Source organism: Paramisgurnus dabryanus, chromosome 19, assembly GCF_030506205.2.
Source record: "Paramisgurnus dabryanus chromosome 19, PD_genome_1.1, whole genome shotgun sequence".
Taxonomy (NCBI): Eukaryota; Metazoa; Chordata; class Actinopteri; order Cypriniformes; family Cobitidae; genus Paramisgurnus; species Paramisgurnus dabryanus.
The window spans coordinates 13899460-13920162 of record NC_133355.1 but is presented as its reverse complement, the minus strand read 5'-3'; the positions used below and the strand labels follow the sequence as shown (position 1 = coordinate 13920162).

Here is a 20703-nt window from a genome sequence, read left to right as displayed (position 1 = left end):
GAATGGTGACTGAGGCTTGTCTACCTATAACGTCTCCTTTTGTGTTCCACAAAAATAAGGTCATATGGGTTTGGGTAGCTAAATCATGAGAGATTTTTTTTGTGGCTGAACTATTTTTTTAACACATGGCATTTTCACGCTTAAATGCACATGATGTGCCAAGAAAAGCAAGATTTTGCTACACACTTCAGTGCACACTACATCCTAGAAATCAATTTTTCACATCTATAGAATGACTTGAACACATTTTTCACATTGCACACCTGTCAGATGTTTCTGAGACTACTGTATGGTTCCCTTGTCATGTCTCATTTCCCACGCTGCATATTTCAGACATCAAGTTTAAAAACCACCCATATAAAAAGTTAGACATTGACCATAATAGTTATAGCCATTAATGAAAACTGTCATCTGTCCCATTATAGAAGATTAAGGATAATATACCTTTAAAACCATTAAGCTGTTAAATCACACACGTGCAGACGATTGCCACAAACGGCACCATATCCACATTTCAATCAAATGACTGAAAACATGTTGAATTTGTGTGACATAGCTTAAATACTTTGTAGCAGACCTTGAAAAAAGTTTATCTCGGTTCATCTAACTGCAGCAAACCTTTATACACTGTTTGACAGAAAGGCTTCCCAAGCATCTTTTCTGACCTCTAGATACAGCATCTCACATTAAGCCTTTGTAGCCACTTCTTACATTCTTTAAACTTCTCTTTTTTCAATGACACAGCAGACATCTTGGAAAATCAGTATGCACTTGCTGTCAGCATAGCTTGTTTTTGTCCTTAGTGGCTGGAAACGCAATGTCATGATGTCCTGATCTCCTCAAAAACCTCACAAGTATATGAGGCAGTGGTGGGACATCAGGGCCAACAAAGTCTTCTCTGCTGGCCTTAACAATATCTGAATCACTGATTTATAATCTAAATTATTTTCCATGGATGTGTATTAAAAGGGACATATCACGAAAATCTGACTTTTTCCATGTTTAAGTGCTATAGTTGGGTCCCCAGTGCTTCTATCAACCTAAAATTTTTAAAAAAAGATCAACTCAGTAACTTAGTTTTGATAAACTATTCTCTGCAAGCAAGTGAAAAAATAGGTCATTTAAATGTGGCTCCCCTTGTGATGTCAGAAGGGGATAATACCGCCCCAATCCAACCACGGCACTGCCATATAGTGCAGAGATCAGCTAATTTTAATTTATGTTCAAGGCTAGAAAAAATGTATTGCCGGGCAATATACAGATAAGGTTTTTTGAAAAAGACGGGGGTTAGGGTTAAGGGGAATGCCAAATTTTAAGACTCCCAGTTTTTGAACTACAAGGAAAAGTTTTTGTTTATCTGTCAGTGGTGTCAAATTGTGGAATAAATTAAATAAGGAATTAAAGCAATGTACAAACATATTACATTTTAAAAAGATGTGTAAAGAAATTATATTTCAGAGGTATAAAGACACATATGTTAATAATAATTTGAGTGTATTTGCAATAACTTATGTGTGTATAAATAATATTGTGTATGTGTAATATTTGTATGTGAATATGGAGATTTACAAATTTTTACATTAAGGGGTTTAAAGGGGTAGGAGTATATAAGTTTTACTTCTTCCTACTCCCTTTTGTACATGTAAATTGAGTTGTTTTATATCTTTGTTACTGGAAAAAAACTAAGTTTTTTCTTTTTTTGTTAACATGTGTTTTGCTTTGTTTTTTTCTATCTTTCTATTTTGTAATTGCATTTACCTGTTCAAAAAAATTTAATAAAATAAATAATAATAATAATTTTAAAGGACACACCAAAAATGGCACAATTTTTCTCACACCTACAAAGTGGCAATTTTAACATGCCATAATAAATTATCTATATGGTATTTTGAGCTAAAATTTCAAATACTATGTACTCTGGGGGCACCAAAGATTTATTTGACATGTCCCCTTTAAATGAATCCCATAATAGTCTTCAGAGGGATCAAACTCTTCTTGAGGAAAGAAAAGAGGATGGATTTTGTTTACAAATAATCCACAAGCTAATTTGGTGAGTTTAATGCATTTCATTTAGTAAGCAAATAATATTTCAAAAATGTAAATTTTGTGAATATCACTTTTTTAATAGTAAACCTTTGAAAAACTATTTGCATTATATTTTAATATAACTGTCAACAAAGTTATTTGTTATACAGTACTTTTGATTCTTCAAAACACTTTTGCATTTATGTGCTTTCTGTAGGCCAAAAAAAAAGAGTTTGACTTCATTTCAAAAACTGGTTTCTGTATAATATTTGCTGCGTCTCATTTTGTAGTGTCTTTTGTTAATAAAGTAAAATTAGCTTTGAGTTATGCTTTGAGGTGTGAAACACACTAATTTCTATTTTACTTTGCAATTTAACTGTTGATGTATTTCTATTGCCGTGACGTCATAAAGATGGTATTACTAAAGGGATTAATTCAGATAGGACACCACTGAAGGCCTAGGTGTGAAATGCACGGGCCGCCACTGAAATGAGGCTGCCTGGTGTCACTGGCTGAGGGCCCTGTACACCCATCACCTGCAATCCACGCTGTGCATGGTCTTGACTTAACTAAACAACTACTAAACTATGTAATAACTACCACTATGCCATTATCTGCTTTTGATGGAATGGCTAAAAATAGTAAATGAATATATGAAAAAGAAAGGTGATCGTTTTTTTCAGGAAACCAAAAAAGGTTCTTCTGGCTTTGCTGCAAAGATCTTTTGAACCTTTATTTAAAAGAGTGTGAAATCATGTCAGTAAAAATGGGGCTAAAGACAATGGAGATTAGTCATCTTGTTCCTCCTTTCTGGAACGTTACCAAAGATCTTTAATCATTTTATCCACAGCAGAGCAGACCCATTTCTACAATTAAAACAGTTAAGAAAAGGATTTTGCAACCTAATGTCATAGGAGAGCTTTCACAAATTTCGCTGAACAATGCTTAAAATCAATAGATATAGTGTATGCTAAATTTAATAATTTTAATCTCTATGGGGCGGTTGGTTTAGATTTATCCATGACTAGGCGTTAGTTATATTAGAGAACATACCGTACAAAAAAAAACAATGCTGGTGTGCATCCTGAGACTAAACAATGGCACTTACACATGTTAGAATTTGTCAGGGCAAGGTGTTTTTAAATGTAGGCACCTCAAACATGCATTTAGTCTGGGACTAGGATAAGCCTTGTACAGGAAACCACCCCTTAAAGTCCAAACAGCACTATTGTATATAACTACACTACGTTCTTCAAAAGCAAAGGCCTTTTTCTGAACCAAACATAAGGTGCTGTAGAGAAACATGAAAACCTTTATTTCTCAAAGTGTACCTTCTGTAGCTACTGGCTTATAACTTGCAAGAGCTCATACTGTATATAAATCAATTCTTGTTGTGAGTATGATCTCTTCCGAAGCTGTAGTTTGACTCTCACAGACTTCATTTCTTTTGAAATTTCATTCAGTTTTTGCATTGCATAGATACTGTATTAGCAATGTGTTGCACCGTATCAGACTCAGTCTGCCTGGAGTGGGAAGGAATTCTTGCTGTTTTGATCTTTGATCAGGGCATATTTTAATGTCTCATGTGACTGTGAGCTCTATCAGTGTTCAGGTCATTGCAAAGAAATTCCCCTTCATGCATTTTTACTCATTCTCCACTTCATTCGGTTATTGCACAATGTGCCTCCTACCATTCCTCATTTCACACATGGCAAACATTTCAACGTAAAACATATTTCTGCTGCTTATAGGCCTGAGACACACTGGACAATTTTTACATCTTAAACTATTTTAAATCCAAAGGAGACCACGGACATAGGGACGGTGTCAAACGTTTTTTTAACAACATAATCCTCAGAAGGCACACACTGGATGAATCAACCAAACCATGGGACCTAGTAACAATCCCATAGAAAAGCGATTTTGTGGTAGTCTGCACGACACATTATATAAGCACTTGTACTGCACACGTCTTTCTGACATCATGTCTCCAAGTGTCTTGTTGTTTCATCTACAAAAGAACGCAACATTGTGTCGAAGGCAGCCCGATCAACAAGTTAAATATTTGCGATTTGGGATCATCAGGCTCTGATGCGATTGGGAGCTGCAAAATATTTGCAGTGACACCACACATCAGAAGTTACTTTGGCACTGTGAGCTACTGGCTAATGTTGACCAATAGTAAAATAGCATTTAAGCCATTTTTTTTAGCAAACTAGAGAAGTCTAGCCGTATAATCACTGAATATCCTGTTACTGTCAGTAATGTCACATTAAAGAAGTAAAATGGTTCTGAATTGCCATTCATATCCTTTTTAAATGCCAGTACCATGCATATCATAAATATACAAATGTTTTGCTAAGTTACTTTGCTAAGTGTGATCTACACCCTCAACACATAACAGTCATCATCGCTAAGGATGAAACACTTGGCAAAGCATTCACATAGCAGCTCTCTAACTGAGCAGCAAAGCTTGTATTCCTTCTGGCTTGGTTACAGTTTTTATGTCACATCCCTAAAGACCCCTTGAAGAAGAAGAATGAAAAGTGCTTTGAAGAGTAAGTGTACTTATATAAGAATGCACAGGGCAATGTAGTGTAAGAGATGAGACAGGAAATGACTACTTGATCCCCAATATTGGTCAAACCCAACAATGTGTTTACATTAACCTATAGGATAGTTTGAACACAAAATGCTAGGTTGTTTTTAAACCATATAGGCATTTTCAAGGTGAATTACTGTAAACCAATTGTTTGTACAGATTTTACCCAGCCATGTGTTGCAACCAGGCTTTTAGAGTGTAATTCAATACAAGTTCTGACAATAGACGGGTCAATACATCGAGAACGCAATAGACAGAGATATCCAGAGAAAAACGTACAGTACCTCGCATTGGGTTTTGAATCCACAGGATGCCCCCGATAAGATGCGGAGACTGACCCAGCATCATGGTACCAGATCAGGTGAAGGAAACAGTGAAACACCTGTCTATCACGCGTGCACCTTATACTAAAACCCTATGATGAATAACACGCGCGCGTCAGTCCGTTGGTTTACATCGCATCTAAATTACCAACTAATCGCTCGTTTTAAACGTGCATATAATGCCTAATATAGTGCATACAATCTGTACTGTTCTTCTCACACGATGAGATGATGTGCATCAGTGGGTGTACGCGCACGGAGCGAGCGTGGACGCTGAATAATGCACGAACGCGAATCTACACACTACATGCATAGACTTAAAGCAAGCCCAAGGGCTCAGCAAGCCCATCTCTATGTCATAGGCTTCCTGCACAATAACAGTGAAAGATCCGCAACTATTTAGCCAATCATAAATGTATCCTGGCTGTTAGGAAGCTTTGTGTTTGTTGATATAGCAGTCACGAACATTTCAGTATACATCGCTCTCGAGGTGTTTGTTAAATCCTTACCTTGAACAGCCATTCTGCTACTCCATAGATTCGTACATAATGGTATGGGTAATGCTGCTGGTGTCAGTCAGTGTACCTGCCAGTCTGCCAAAGCGTCTTGCTTATTAACACCTCTGTCGAGCGTGCTCTAACAAGCCAAATCTTGTCCCAAAGAACCATGGGTATTGTAGTTGCACCTTCGGAAATACAAAGGGTGTGGGAACATAAAAACCTGTTTGAAATTCCACCCCCATTTTTATCCAAATAAGTTACACAAACATTTTACCCGTCAGACCAACAATCAATAAACTTTGCTATGCTAATGCAATGTTTTACCATTTGAGCTACAGGTAAACTTTTAACACTTTTAGTTTTTATTTATGATGATGATTTTTTTTTTCATTTAGCAACTTAAATATAGGATTTATATGCAGAAGTACTTATTATTCAAGTTTATGTGTATTTAAATTAAAACTATCAAGAAATTGCTTACTGTTTGTTGTTGGTGTAAAAGTATACATATTCATGTGAACCTGTTGCATGCCATAAATTCTCCAAGAGTGTGTTAAGTTATGATAAGTATGTCCTCATCTTTAACATTTCTAGCATTTTTGAAAAAAATGGCAAAACATAAAACACTTATCTGAATTTTTGATCACAGCTAACTTGTTCCAGAACCCTTCAAAACAAGAGTTTTTGGTCAAAGCTTGGTAGCTATGCACAGGAGCAATTGTTTTACTTCATTTAATTTTCTACATTAGTTGCCCTCAAGGGTAAAACACTTAACAAGAACTATTGGATGGTTATAAGAATTGTTTACTGAGCTCTAAATGAAGGCCACTTCTTGTGAACGAGTTTGACATCCCAGGATGAGACAAAATGGACCATAGAATGCAAATATGAAGGAACATCATTTTAGATGCAGATCACTGAGCGCAGAACCCGGTCCTAATACTCTAGTTCCTCTCACATGGTTGAGTTCAATAATAAGAACATAATAATTATTATTAATATTATTTTTATGGACTGTTAATAAAACCTTCACCACTTCCAATACAATAATATAATGAAATAAAAACAAATGCTTACACAGTTTTTTTGGGGGTATGATGACATTTAAAAAAATAAAAAATATTAAACTATACAGTATTGCTTGAGTGTTGTTAAACTGAAGTGGTTAGGAATAGATAACATTTTTAGCTTGAATGACTTTTTTGGGTCATTTCACTTTTGTAGCAGTGCAATATGACAACAAATAACAATATTTGCAAGCAGATACAAGTGGAGACATCTCATAATGAGAACTCCAAGTGCCAGGAAAATGAAATCGCAGTAATTTCATTCTCCAGCTGTGATTTGTGACAATTAGAGGTTGCTTACTGACAGCTCAAAAACCTTCAAGACAATTGTTTATCCACAAGCCCAGATAGCCATGTGAATATAGTGCTCAGTGTTTAATTGCCACCAAATCCCTGGCATTACATGGAAAGCATACTTGGAAACAGTTAACATGGATCATCATAGATGCTGAACAAATGATGTGACAAAACAATATTTATATATTCCTATATGGTAAATGGACTGCATTTACATAGCGCCTTCACAAACTTATGGCCATCCAAAGCGCATTACAAGTTGCATTAAATTCATACATTTAATATATTTAGGAGAATAATTCTGGAAATATAATACTATCTGTATAATAAATATGAAAAGAATTTGCTCACATAATGAAAGAAACATAAAATTAGGAAGTCCTGTAATGTCAGATGATATTAAATGAAAATTTGTGACCCTGCATTTAAAATCCAGGCTAAAGTCTCATTATGTATTATGGTAATATTAGGAGCATTAACGTTTGATTTTGCTCATTAATTTCACTTTCATTTCAGTCTTTGACTTGACCTTACTCAATATTAAAGATATCAAGGTTATATTTTTTCACTGAATGTTTTTTACATTGTGTAAGATTATTTTATGTAGAAATGATTAAATCACTAAAAATTACTTTAGCTGGGTTTTCATAGGTAGAGTCACATTTAACATTAAATGGCATAAATGTTTATTAATAAATGTTAAGCACACAAATTATATGTCTTAACCGTTTTAAAGAGATTTGGTACACTTTTAGGTTCACTAGTATCCTTTTTCTATGAAGTCCATGTTACTTAAAACCCAGATCGACAGTGAATACTATTCATAACCAGACAAATTGGACATCAGTGAAAAGACAGTCCAGGTTATTTAGTTCAGATCTGCAGACAGGGGGCGCTGTAGAACAGAGATCGTTTGTTTGTACAATAGGATGTTGTTTTACAGCTTTATCTAATGCAACACTTCCTGTAAATGATCTTATCCGCATTCCTCAAGATGACAATAAGCCCTGGATTTTCTGGTTTCTTGAATAAATAATAGCAGAGATTGAAACGATTGAATCATTGGTACTGTTTGACCTGGGGTTGAAATTAGTAGTAGGCTGCTGTACATGGCACATTTATATTAACAATACTGTAGCATACTTTAGTATTTACTATAGTACACTGTTTTATATTCTAGTGCTTACTACACTTTGTTAATGTGTCCTGCTGTTGTATTAACTGTAGTAAACTGATGTAATTACAAAATAATAGTTTTAAAAGTAGTTTTTGCCCCAAATTAAAAATTGCTGGTAATTTATTCACGCTCGGTCCACTCAAGGTGTAGTTGACATTGCTCTTAACTAGAACAGTAAAGGGTTATTTAAATAACCCATAAAAGCATAAAATAAGTTCACCTTGTGTGCTCTAGGTGTTGACTGCATTTAGGTCTCAAAACCACATTTGTTAATATTTAAATAATACATATTTTTTATAATCAATGTGTTTTGTATAAATTACTTTTTTATTAGTAGTTCAACTCAGTGGCGGCGTTTCACGAAAACCTAGGGTATGGCAAAAAATCTTCGTACAAGAAGGCCATTTTAAAATAACGAATCTATGAAACCACATAATATGTGTACTACATACTCCACCAACCTGTACAAAATCATACTACGATTGCTCTAATGTAACTTTACACTTACTGAAAACAATACGGAAGCAATACAAATGAAAAACAAAAATAGAAATCATGGTTGTTTAAAATGCTTTTCAAATGTTGTCATTCTTAACTAAGTGCAACTCAGCAACAGATAAACTAAAACAAGATAATATCAAAACATACTGTAACATCCGTTCACAAATCTTGTCATGACAACCACCAATAAACACTTAATAAACACACAATAAAGACTTTTAAATGATGTGACAGAGCACACGTAGTTAACCGACTAAAACACTAAATAAAACTCTCAGTAAAACAGGGCTAAATGTAAAAACAAGTCTTACCTTTGTCGTCGTGCAGTTTTTATTCCACAAGTGACCATATTCAAAAATGCGCGCAAATAATTAATACAATTCACTTCGACTGCGCTACACTTTCCCAGTACAGAACATGTTTATTTATTCATAGAGAACAAATCATATTACTTCTGAAATAATGTATGCAATAGGCATAGCGCGAGTGTGGGGATGAGCCGTGAGTCTGTTTGATTGTTAAAACAAAAAGATTTTACTTGCGAAAATAAAGATTATAACAGCAGTGGTTATCATGAGACGTCCTGCAGAGACTTCAAGCTTCGCTGCAAGAACGAGAGGCTGATGACATCAAAGTACCGCGAGGGTGAGGCGAGGAATCATCGGAAGAGTTTGCTTTCAAACCGCTCTCGCGGCATGTAAATGTCATCCGCATGTCGGTTCCTGTATTATAGCATGAAGTCGAGCAAACGTGTAAATTGTCCATTTTAGTGATGTACCAATGTTCAGAAATGTTCTACTGAAAATTTTTAAAATAATCTTTAATGTTCATCATTATTGCCTGTTGATTTCTGGTGTTTTGTCTGAATGCTAGGGTATGGCAACTGCCATACCCTGCCATACGCAAACGCCGCCCCTGGTTCAACTATAAAGGTAATATCCAATTTCACCATGACTGCAAAGGCAACTGTAGCGCCGTCCTACTGCTCCCTCTTCTGGATGCTTACAGTATGACAGTGTGAGACCTGGACACTTTTAGTTACCTAGTACGTAGAGGCCTTATGGCTCAGGTTTACAAACTAGAACCAAGACAATTCAATTTCCCACTTGTAATTCCTTATTTTCAAAATTAAATATTCTACATGCATGCAATATCCAAATACAACAAACGCAGAACTGAGACAGCAAAATCAAACCCTTTCCCTGAGGTGAGAGTGAATGATTTTGATATTATTGCAGAATAAAATAAGTACATTCACAGGAAAAACAATGATAACTTAAATTTAATACAGTATGATACAGTAATGATACAATAAAATAAAATAAATTAAACCTTGCTAAGAGTGAGTGATTTCACAACATGTCATACTAACAGTGTAATAATGACATGATCATCCTGACCCTGCCAGAGCATCTCACCCTCAAATGCCACTTTTCCATGCTTCCTCGCCCTCATAAGGATGCCCACGACTTTATCAGAGATTCGCACATATCTGTCAAACAGTTCCCCAAAGGTTATTCTGGTGCGACCATCTGGATCTGGATCTGCCATAGTCCTTATAACAAAGCACATGTCGTCTATCTCACGATGGATGTGGGCTTCTGCACGTCTGGCCCTTTCCGCAGTCTTACTGCCCTCTTTGGGGCGTCCATAGCCATCTTCACCCTTCCTCAAACGTATTGACATGGAATACTCATAGTCAAAGTCCTCACTGAAGGGATTGAGCTTCTGACTGACGGAGTGCTCGGATGCCCATGTTTGCCAGCGGCTTTTCAGATTGCCCACAGTGCTGTATTTCTTCGACAGGGCATTTATTTTGTTGGCATCTTCTACTTCCTTTTTGCTCCTAGGAAATTTGTGAAATACACAAAATAACATGCTATTTTACTTACAATTAACAGATTATTTAAATGATGCACTGCTTTAAATATTTAGGTTGAATTAAATTGGCTGTGCAAGTCATCTTAACATTTGGTGGAGCATTGCATTAGCAGCGCAAAAGGTCATGGGTTCGAACCCAGGGAAACACACACACTGGTTAAAAAGAAATGTATACCTTTAAGTGCTTGGCAAAGATTAATCGCGATTAATTGCATACAAAATAAAAGTGATTTTTAGCATAATATACATGTGTGTGCTGTGTGTAATTATTATGTATATACACTGTAAAAACACACATTCATGTATGTACACTGTAAAAAAAATCCGTAGAAATTGCAGCTGGGTTGCCGGTAATTTACCGTAGATTTAAATTTATGTTATTTACTGGCAACATTTTGTTCAAAGTTAAATGAACATTTAACATTTACAAGTCTTTGTCTTTACAGAGTAAAACTAAAAAAACAGCATCAAGCAAAACATTCTGGGAAACAAAATCTGAAGCAAAAAACAGAAAATGTTTGAAGATGATTTCTGGTTCCCAGAATGCTTTGCATGAGGCTGTTATTGTATAGTTTTATTCTGTAAAGATAAAGACTTGTTAATATTTAAAATTTATTTAACTTTGAACAAACTCTTGCCAGTAAATAACATAATTTTAAATCTACGGTAAATTACCGGCAACCCAGCTGCAATAACATTGTAATTTCTACGGATTTTTTTTACAGTGTATTAAAGAAACATTTACATGTGTATATATTTATTTGTATTTTCATATATTTTATATTATATATTCATTAAAAAAAATTATATATAACATTTTTTAATGTATATATGAAATTTATATATGTATGTGTGTGTGTTTAAATATATACAATAATTACACACAGCACACACAGACAAATATTCACGATTAATCTTTGCCCAGCACTACTTGTAACACTGTAAGTGTTTTGACTAATAATAAGTTGAAGTAATATAAAAACATATGCTGATATGACTAATAAATCACATAATTTTACAGTGCAAATTGCATGCATTACAGTATATAACTTTTTGAATACATGTCAGAAGGCCCAAGTGATTTTTTTGTGTTTTTTTATGCAAATGAGCTGCTGCCTCCTCCACATTTGATGTTATCTTTACCAAGACATACACAGTTTTTAATAATAAAATCATCTTACTTAATTATTCATAATAAACTTGCCGAAATGAAAGAAGATTGAAAATAGAAATGATGACCGAACTGTGATTTTGGACTGTTGTGGGCAGGGCCTGTGCAAAGTGATGTCAGTTTGCTCAGAAAACAGCTTGCCTCATGAGACACACAGCTGTTCAAACAACATATAAAAGTGAATTTCACATACGTTAAAAGATGTTTATTATATCTTAAGAATATTGGTGGAATAATGGAACTCTTCATCAGGTGACATCTGGTTTTTTCATTTGCACAGACTGCCTGAGTAAAATAGCGCAGCCCACTTATAAATAAAAAGATTTACAGCACCACTTTGGTATCTTTCTTAAATCCCCATGCCAAACTAAACTTGTACCAACACACAAACTAACTTTTGTTAGCTTAAACAGATTTCCATGAATACTTCTCCAAAATACACAACTCACCCAGATACAGAAGGTCTTTTAATCCTGACTGAACTGTCCTCCTGGTTGATTCCTACAGGTAGCTGCAGGTCTCTTTTTTCCTCTGAAGGCTCATAATCCACACATTCATCCTTAGTCGTCTCTTTCTCCTTCTCCATGTCCTTCCACCCTTTCATCAGCTCTGAAACCATATTCGTGCATTTCCTTCGTCGAGTGGGCGACTCTTTCTTGTTCAACATCTTGTCCAGTTCATCGGTGGCCGGGTCTTTACAGATGCGTTTAGTCAAAAACTCAATACCTGTGCTTTTCTCCTGGGCATCTCTCGTCACAGTTTTCATCACCTGTGCGGTTTTGATGCCGGACTCCCCAGTGGCCTCCCCCTCATCTTGGCTCTTATTTTTAGGGGTCCGGCTCAGAAAGGCCTTCTGAGCAAGTCGCTTCCTTGCCGCTTCTTTTATAGCATCTTTAGGGTCTTCGGGGCAACCCGGGGCCCAACCGCTGGGTTCGCTGGCCTGCTTCTCTTCATTATCCGTAACCCACTTCTGCCAACTGCGCGCTAAATTGCAAACCACGCTTATTGCACGCAGCTTTTTAATATTCTTGTTTGCTGAGGGCTTCCTCGCAGTGGTTTCTGCAGTTTTGGCTGCCATTGTTTACCCGTGAAAGCTCCTTCCCTCATTCACGTCCTTTGCTTGGTGGCTTATGCGCTGTGATTTTTAGTCGTCTGTATAGTAAATTCTAGACTATGTGCTCTCCCTAGGCACTAGTGCTATTGAAATGAGTGAACCAAACTTACATGACGGTGGAAAGTATGCCAAGCATTCCCGCCGATCATCTTTCCTTGACACCATCCTCTGCAATTGGTGGGGAATCACGTTTCATAGTGGACATAAACAGGACAGAGATGTGCATCAGCAAGTGTTAAGCTTTTTCCTGGTCTGCGCAAACGCGCAGACACCTGTGGAGGAAATTGCAGACTTATCTAGACACTTCAAACTGGCTTAAATTGGCTTACTAGTAAATGTAAAGCAAGAAAATATGTAGTAACAGGACACAACACTTCTCCAAGCTCAAATATGAAAAGATAAACATGTAAATCCTACTATGAAAACCCAGCTAAATTCATTTTTTTGTGATTTACTGTTTTCTACATAAAATCATCATATATAATGTAAAGAACATTCTGTAAAATATAACTTTGATATCTTTAATATTGACTGAGTAAGGCCATCCCAAAAATTGAAATAAATGTGGAATCAATGGATTACATAATCACATAATTAGATTATGATACTTTAGCTTTATACTTTAAATTAAAAGCGAAACCCATAAAAGCAATGTCAAGGAGTCAAAAGTACTGTAGAGGTGTCTTTGATAAGGAAAGAATGTGCCACCTGAAGACTCAAGTGTTTATGCTTGCGTATACAGAGGATAGTCTTGCATTGCACCAGGCAGCACGGCAAGTCATGAAAGGTTTGACAAAATCATCAGATTTTGCATCTAAGCTGTAGCCACTTTTTACGCTTATGCCATGGATGTCAATGCAGGTACAGGAAGTGTGTTTGTGCACATGCAACTACAGTATATTTGAATAAAACATTTGCTGCCTATGTTTATCTGTTTGTTTTCTGATAGCATTAAGTGGCTGTATTAATAGTATCTACAAAAAGCATTGGTCAAAGAGTTAGCAGCTGTTAACTGTCTGTCATGTGGTGTAGATCTATGTTAGTGTGCATGGTCGGTCATGGGAGGTGAACTCTGAGTATAATCTGGACGAATCACACGTGACCTGAAAATTTATGTCAAAAGTGTCATAATCTAATTTGGAGCATAAGAGTTTGATTTCAATCTTTGACATGGCCCTTACTCAATCAGTATTAAAGATATCAAGGTTATATTTTTACACTATGGTTTTTGCATTATTTAGAATGATTTTATGTAAAAAACAGTAAATCACTAAATTTACTTTAGTTGGGTTTTCACAGACAGGATCACATACACAAATTAGTGAGATTTAGTGACGACGTACAATGAAACATTGCAATCAATTTCCAACATACAAATATAAAAGAAAGTATTTTCAATACAAAAATAAAACATTTACAGTAAGTCATTTACAGTATGTATGTCCCACATATGGCTATATACAAATTAGCTATATATTCGATCTTATACTTGTAAATCTCCTTATGCAGTAATGCCAAATACTAAAAACCTAAAATAATGCACTGGTGTATAAAAAGTGTGTGTGCACTGAAATGCCAGAAGAGGTCCTCGTAGTAGTAATAATTTTGAACCTTGGTTGCTTACAAAAACTGAAGAGAAAGATCTTCTCCAGGAAAATTGGTCTCAATTCCAATTTAATCTAAAACAGACAAATCTAAATCATTTATTAAGTTATTTTATAAACCAAGCGCTGACTTGACTGATGTTATGCACTTTTCCAACCCCTCATTTATTGACATTGCAAATTGAAATACTTAAAGGGTCACTCCACTCATTTTAAAAATATGCATATTTTCCAGCTCTCCTAGAGTTAAACATTTGATTTTTACCATTTTGGAATCCATTCAGCTGATCTCCGGGTCTGGCGGTACCACTTTTAGTATAGCTTAGCATAATCCATTGAATCTGATTAGACCATTAGCATCGCGCTAAAAAATAATTTCAATATGTTTCCTATTTAAAACTTGAATTTTCTGTAGTTACATCGTGTACTAAGACCAACGTAAAATAAAAAGTTGAGATTTTCTAGGCCAATATGGCTAGAAACTATACTCTCATTCTGGGGTAATAATCAAGGACTTTGCTGTCGTATGGCTGCAGCAGGCACAGTGATATTACGCAGCACCTGAAAGTAGTCCCCTTAGTAACTTTTTAATAGCACAGGACTATTTTCCGGCACTGCGTAATATCACTACGCCTGCTGCAGCCAAGGCATGGAAGCAAAGTCCTTGATTATTACGCAAGAATGAAAATATAGTTCCTACGTAGCCATCTCGGCCTAGAATCGCAACTTTTAATTTTCTGTCGGTCTTAGTTCACGATGTAATTACAGAAGAGTCCAGTTTTAAATAGGAAAAATATCGAGACTCTTTGGTTATTTTTTAGCGCTATGCTAATGGTCTAATCAGATTCAATGGATTATGCTAAGCTATGCTAAAAGTGCTAGCACCAGACCCAGAGATCAACTAAATGGATACGGTAAAAATCAAATGTTTAACTTATTGGGAGCTGGAAAATAAGCATATATTCAAAAAAGTGGAGTGTCCCTTTAAGGTTAATATGTTATATATTATATGCTCTGTTAAAACAATATTTCACTGTAACAATATGGTAAAATATAATCATTGTTATTATTTGTTATGCATTGAGTTGAAATATATATATTTACATATTTTTTAAGTATAAAACGTGACTAAATATGCATAGCACAACCATGTGCAGGCTTTTAGATAAAGGAGATCATCCAGAGAGAATGATATATGACGGTGACCTCATAGGTCATTCTGGCACGCGGGTCAAATGTCAAGGCTCCGAATTCCCCTTTCTTTTCAAACCAAGTCCACTTAAATTACCTCATCTTACCCTACACTTTCTTTTAGGCTGCAAACAAACATACGCAGTTCCAGTTGTGTAAAGAGAACAGATTCTTAAGAAATGTCTTACTAAGATTTACAGTTTTTGGGCAAACTCTAAAACACAGCTCACCCTTAGTACACATCACATCACATTCCTTCCATTGTACAGTACTTCATTAAAGCAGACAACTGTACAAACAAATTCTCATTTAGTATACAAAAATGTGTCCTGCGCCAACTCTCAGATGGTTTCTATTCTGAATACGCCTTGAATTGATTTATTACATTCGTCATTGGTATAGATGGGCACCTCATCGGAAAAGCCAGGTGTGAGTCAACTTCCCAAATGTCTGATGCAGCTGTCTGCAGCAGATGTATAGTCCAGCGGTTCCTTGGTCCATCTGGGCTGAAAATCTCTCTTGGTCAAGGCGGACTGCAGGATCCAGAGTCAGAGTTACAACACCTGTACCTGCTGGTGCATGTCGTACTTTCCCGTTTCTCTGCCTTGCTGTTTGCGTTCAATTCCTCCGAGTCTCTGACTGTTCCTGAGCTTGTTTTGTTTGGCCATCACAGCTAATTGAGCAGGGACAGGCCTTCTTGCTGTATCTGAATGCCCATGGTTGCTGGTTTCTAAGCTCTGAGTATTGTTTTGAGCAGTGTTATAGGATTGATGTTGTGATAATCTGTCTCTGATTAAGCACCATTAAGTCCTAAAATTAGGGTAAATACAGTTGTCTGGCTTTAACTGGAGGTTAGGGGGCAAAGATTTTGGTTTTGAAAATATTTGCAGTAGGCTGCATTAAATGTGTCGTATAAATACAGTGTTTTGCCCTGAAAGTAACAATTTTGAAGAATTATACTCAAAGGTTGTGTTCATATGTGTTGTTTTTGGAGTTGACGTCCAATTTCAGCTGCCGGCTGTGGTTACTAAATACCTTAAGACCGCACTGAAGAGTAGAAGCCATGAGTATCGGCATGAAAAGGGAAAACAATTAAACTTAGAAATTGAGAGGGAAAAGCAGATCAAGACAACATCCACTTCCTTTTAATATACTGCCTGAGTAAAGTGTTACCGTGTACATTTTGGACCCTGTAAAGTCAACAATGATTTTAAATCTTTCTCTAATACTATACATTTCTGTTGCAATAAATATTATTGATTGTGTCTGGCTGTCTTATGCAGCCTTATAACTAAACATAATAGACTAAATGAACTTGTGTGATCAAGTGGAGAAGCAAGCTTACAATATTAAGAGGCAGTGGTGGCCAATGACTTCTTTTTCGAGGGTAAAACTATATATTTAGCCCATCGTGTGTGTGGCTGTCAAAATATGTGTTTGGCACGTCATGTGAACCTATGTGCATTACGCGCCATGTCAAAATAAGTGCCTGCTGCAGACACTTTGAAGGGGTTTATGATCAAAGGGACGCTCACGTTTGCCAGATACTTGTTTAATCAGACTTTAATGTTAAGTTAATGTCTTGCGTGTATTTTGTGAACGTGAGCGTCTCTGTTATCATAAACCTTTCGACGCTTAGCAGCATGCACATATTTTGACATGACACATGATGCACATAGGTTCACATGACGCACCAAACACATATTTTTTGACATGACGAGTCACACATACTGTATGACACTCTGAATACATGTTTTGAATTAAAAGCCCCTCGGAAGAGCAGTCACCGTCCGCCACTGCTGAGAGGAAAGCCTGTGCGGAATGATGGCATGGACAAATAGGTCCATGGTTCTAGTCATTTAAAGGGGACAGAGAATGAAAAAACATTTTTACCTTGTCTTTGTTGAATAATGGTAGTCTACCTGTATTCACGAACATACAAAAAGTGCTAGACATGCTAAACATCTCAGTCTCATAGAAATTCCTCTTTTAGAAATGTCAGCTAGAAAACGGCCCAATCTGAAAACTGATGCTTATGACATCACAGGCATCTCCCTGCCCCTCCACTTTAAAATAATTGGCTACATTTTTTGAGTTGCAGCAAAGTCACCCAATCAGTAATGAGATTGCAAGTTAAGCCAGTAGGGGGAGCCAAATAGGTGCAAAACCACTTGTTTAAAATCCCCCACCCTAATAGAGCTATCTGAGAGAGGTTTTTTGGAAGCTTCTAAGGCATTACAGACCCAAACAAAAAATTTTTTGTCTACATGCAAATCACAGAACAAGGATAAATACCCTGTTCAATCATTCTATGTCACCTTTAAATGGATCAAATGTCTGTCATATAACTGTTATTAATGGGAAAAATATGAATTCTGAGTCAGATCTCGAAACATCATGGTTCATTTTTTTACTCATGCACTGCGACTAACAGACCGTGACATTACATGTTGGCATGGCGATGTACTGTAGAAGGCCTGGATGTTCCTAAAACAATAAAAGTTACAATAAAGTGCACTGAAAAATATTTTTAGATTTTAAAAATGAATTTCAGCTTGTTAAAATATAAAAATATAACCAAATATAAAAAACATAGCATTTGTAAGTCATTCAGCAATCCTCGTACCTCATTGCTCTTGGGTTTGACAGTAAAGTCTTACATAACAGCAGAAAAGACTATAACTTATTATTTATTTATTTGTATATTCTTTTTTTAAATTCTTCTCTCTCTCTCTCTATCTCTCTCTGTCACTCTTTCTTTTTTTCTTTCTTTGACCATATTGTCCGAGAATGTCTTTATGAGTTTGCCCCTGAGTCGGCTTCCTATGGAGACGTGTTAAGCAAACTCAGCAGGCGATGACCTCATGCTACAGAATTGTGTGACATACGCTAAATCTCTAAGAGGTCAGTTTATACATCCATTAAAACTTATCCTGAGTTGCATGGCACCATAAATATAACTTTCTATAAGAAAAAGATAACATCTGGGAGTTTAGTTGCATATCTGAAATGGAGGACAGGGGCAAACTGTGTAAACATAAATTATCTCTTCTTAAATGTGGTGTAATTATGAGGTCTTGCTACTCCATTTCATGTGTGTTACATGATTTATTAGTATCCTGTCTTTGCTATTACAGTTATACTTTGGGACATAATTGACAACATTTACTCTCACATGCACACAAATCTTACCCTTCTGGCACATTGTCTTATTCAAGTAATTTTTGGAAGAATTTTCAAGTTTGTTCAGATCACTTGCATGTTTATTTATTACATATTCTGGAGAACTTTGTAATATCAGCTGCCAGTGAATGCAGTACTCTCCATCTAATACATTTTTCGGTTCTAAATCTGGCTTGTCTAGTGGAAATCTAGCACCCAGGTCACCAGTCCCTTTCGTTGCTTCTCTACTTTTTGAGAAAAAAAAATCTGTAACAAAATTGGTAAAAAAAACGGTAAAATTCCGGCAGCAGAAAAATACCGTAAATTAACGGGCATAATAAATTACAGAAATTTTCCGTAATAAATTTCTTTTTCTCTAATTTCACAGGCAATACTAAAATCCTAACAAAGACACTAAAACCACACACTGGTTCTGCTTATTATATCAAGAGAAAGTTTGATCACCGGGAATTCATGACTATTTTTAATTTGTATGGATTAGCAGGATGTACACTTATTAGATAAAAACAATAATGAAGGCCCACCTGTTAACCCAACGTCACTGGGATGATAGCAGATTGTATAAAACATTCAAATGAAATTGTACAAATTAATATGAATTAGCCTTGGAAAATGGTCACAAATTGCTGTGAGATTATTGCAAGAGCCAGCGCGTGTTCATTTAATTTGCATTGTGTAGCTGTTATCCAGAAATACAAGGACTGCCTTTCATAGCCTACCTAATTTAAATAAATAAATTTAGAGATACGTTTACAGTTAATAGGAATTACTGGTTAAAATCAGGGATAGGTACTTAAACACTATTATTTGTTCCTGTCAATTGACAGTGACAGGAATAATTTGATTATAGGAATAAGTTATGGTAAGGGGTTGGGATAGGGTTTTCTACAAAAATGTTTGTTGACCAGGGAATATCTCTTACTTGGCAAAATCAGGTTGAGCTAATGCTCCATCGAATTAAAAACAAACAAAGCTTTTCTCAAGGCAAATGATCAGTGACTTGATTTAAGTGAGTGATGCAGCTGTGCCTAACATCACCATAGAGTCTGATGAACAGGCCTTTGACTTCCCTGTGGCCCGCGGCTTCATCGTAACTCTTCTGAACACCTCCCTCGTCCCATTACCCAGACTCCCCTGCATTACATCAGTCTACTGCCTCTAAACCAAACATCACTCTCGCTCTCTTCATCCATCCATCACCATGAACACCTACTGCACTTCCAAAAGGGAGAAAGGGGTCCAAACCACTAACTGTTTGTTTATTTCCCTTCTAGGCTATTTTGTTAAATGACTCAGTTTTCGCTCAAAATCAGCACAGCTTAACAGGCAGCAGGGTCGTCTCATGAGGAGCCGTGCTGTCGATGGACACATCTTTCTCCAAAACTAAGGATGCGCCAATAACCACTAGTACATTTGAAAAAAATAAAGACCCTGAGAGCAAGAAGCCTTGACCTTTTGAAAATGAGCCTTTTAATTCTTGCAGTTGCAGTAAAGTTGTGAGTTTTAATAAAATGTTGTTTATTTGATTTGGAAAGCGTAATTATTTCAAACTAAAGTTTTTTCTCACCCTCATGTTTTCCCAAAATCTGTGTTATGTTTTGTCATCTGTGGATCTTTAGGAGATACACTCTTTAAAACAAGTTTCCTAAAAGGTTCTCTGCAGCGATGCCATAAAAGAACCACTTTTTGTTCCCCCTAGGGACCTTTCAGTCAATGGTTCTTACGCTGTCAGAAAAATGGTCTCAAGCTGTCAGTTGGGCAGTACCCTTTAAAAAAGTCATAATATGTACCATTTAGGTACAGATATGCATTTGGTACTAAAATGTACCTTTGAGGTGTTAATATGAACTCTTTAAAAGGGATCATGAAAATCATGACTATGGGTCCCCAGTGCTTCTATCAACCTAGAAAATGTGAAAAATATCAACCCAGTAACTTAGTTTTGATAAACCATTCTCTGCAAGCATGTAAAAAAGACTATTAAAATTTGGCTTCCCTATCCGTCAGAAGAGGATAATACCGGCCCTTAATCTGCACTATCCAACTACGGCATTGCCATTTAGTGCA

The 20703-nt window shown here is 36.2% G+C and overlaps 2 protein-coding genes across 5 annotated transcripts in view; both read right to left on the bottom strand.

The window, feature by feature from the left end:
- Positions 1–6074, bottom strand: part of samd12 (sterile alpha motif domain containing 12) — a 112909-nt gene extending 106835 nt beyond the window's left edge. For 2 of the 4 annotated variants that reach the window (XR_010544843.2, XM_065290446.2), the window contains exon 1: positions 4912–5236. Coding sequence is in view for 3 of the 4 variants with exons in the window: in XM_065290446.2 (XP_065146518.1) it covers positions 4912–4975 (64 nt within the window). In the remaining variant the exon portion in view is untranslated. Of the gene's footprint in view, positions 1–4911; positions 5237–5459 lie in introns of those variants that run through there. The other 2 variants (XM_065290457.2, XM_065290464.2) reach the window with 2 other exon arrangements.
- Positions 6075–9756: 3682 nt separating this feature from the next.
- abrab (actin binding Rho activating protein b) lies at positions 9757–12786 on the bottom strand. Its single transcript, XM_065290434.1, has 2 exons — positions 11994–12786; positions 9757–10338 (listed from the first exon to the last, which is right to left on the bottom strand). The coding sequence occupies exons 1-2, from the start codon at positions 12620–12622 to the stop codon at positions 9855–9857; spliced, it is 1113 nt and encodes a 370-aa protein (XP_065146506.1). The 5' UTR covers positions 12623–12786; the 3' UTR covers positions 9757–9854.
- Between the last annotated feature and the right edge of the window lie 7917 nt (positions 12787–20703).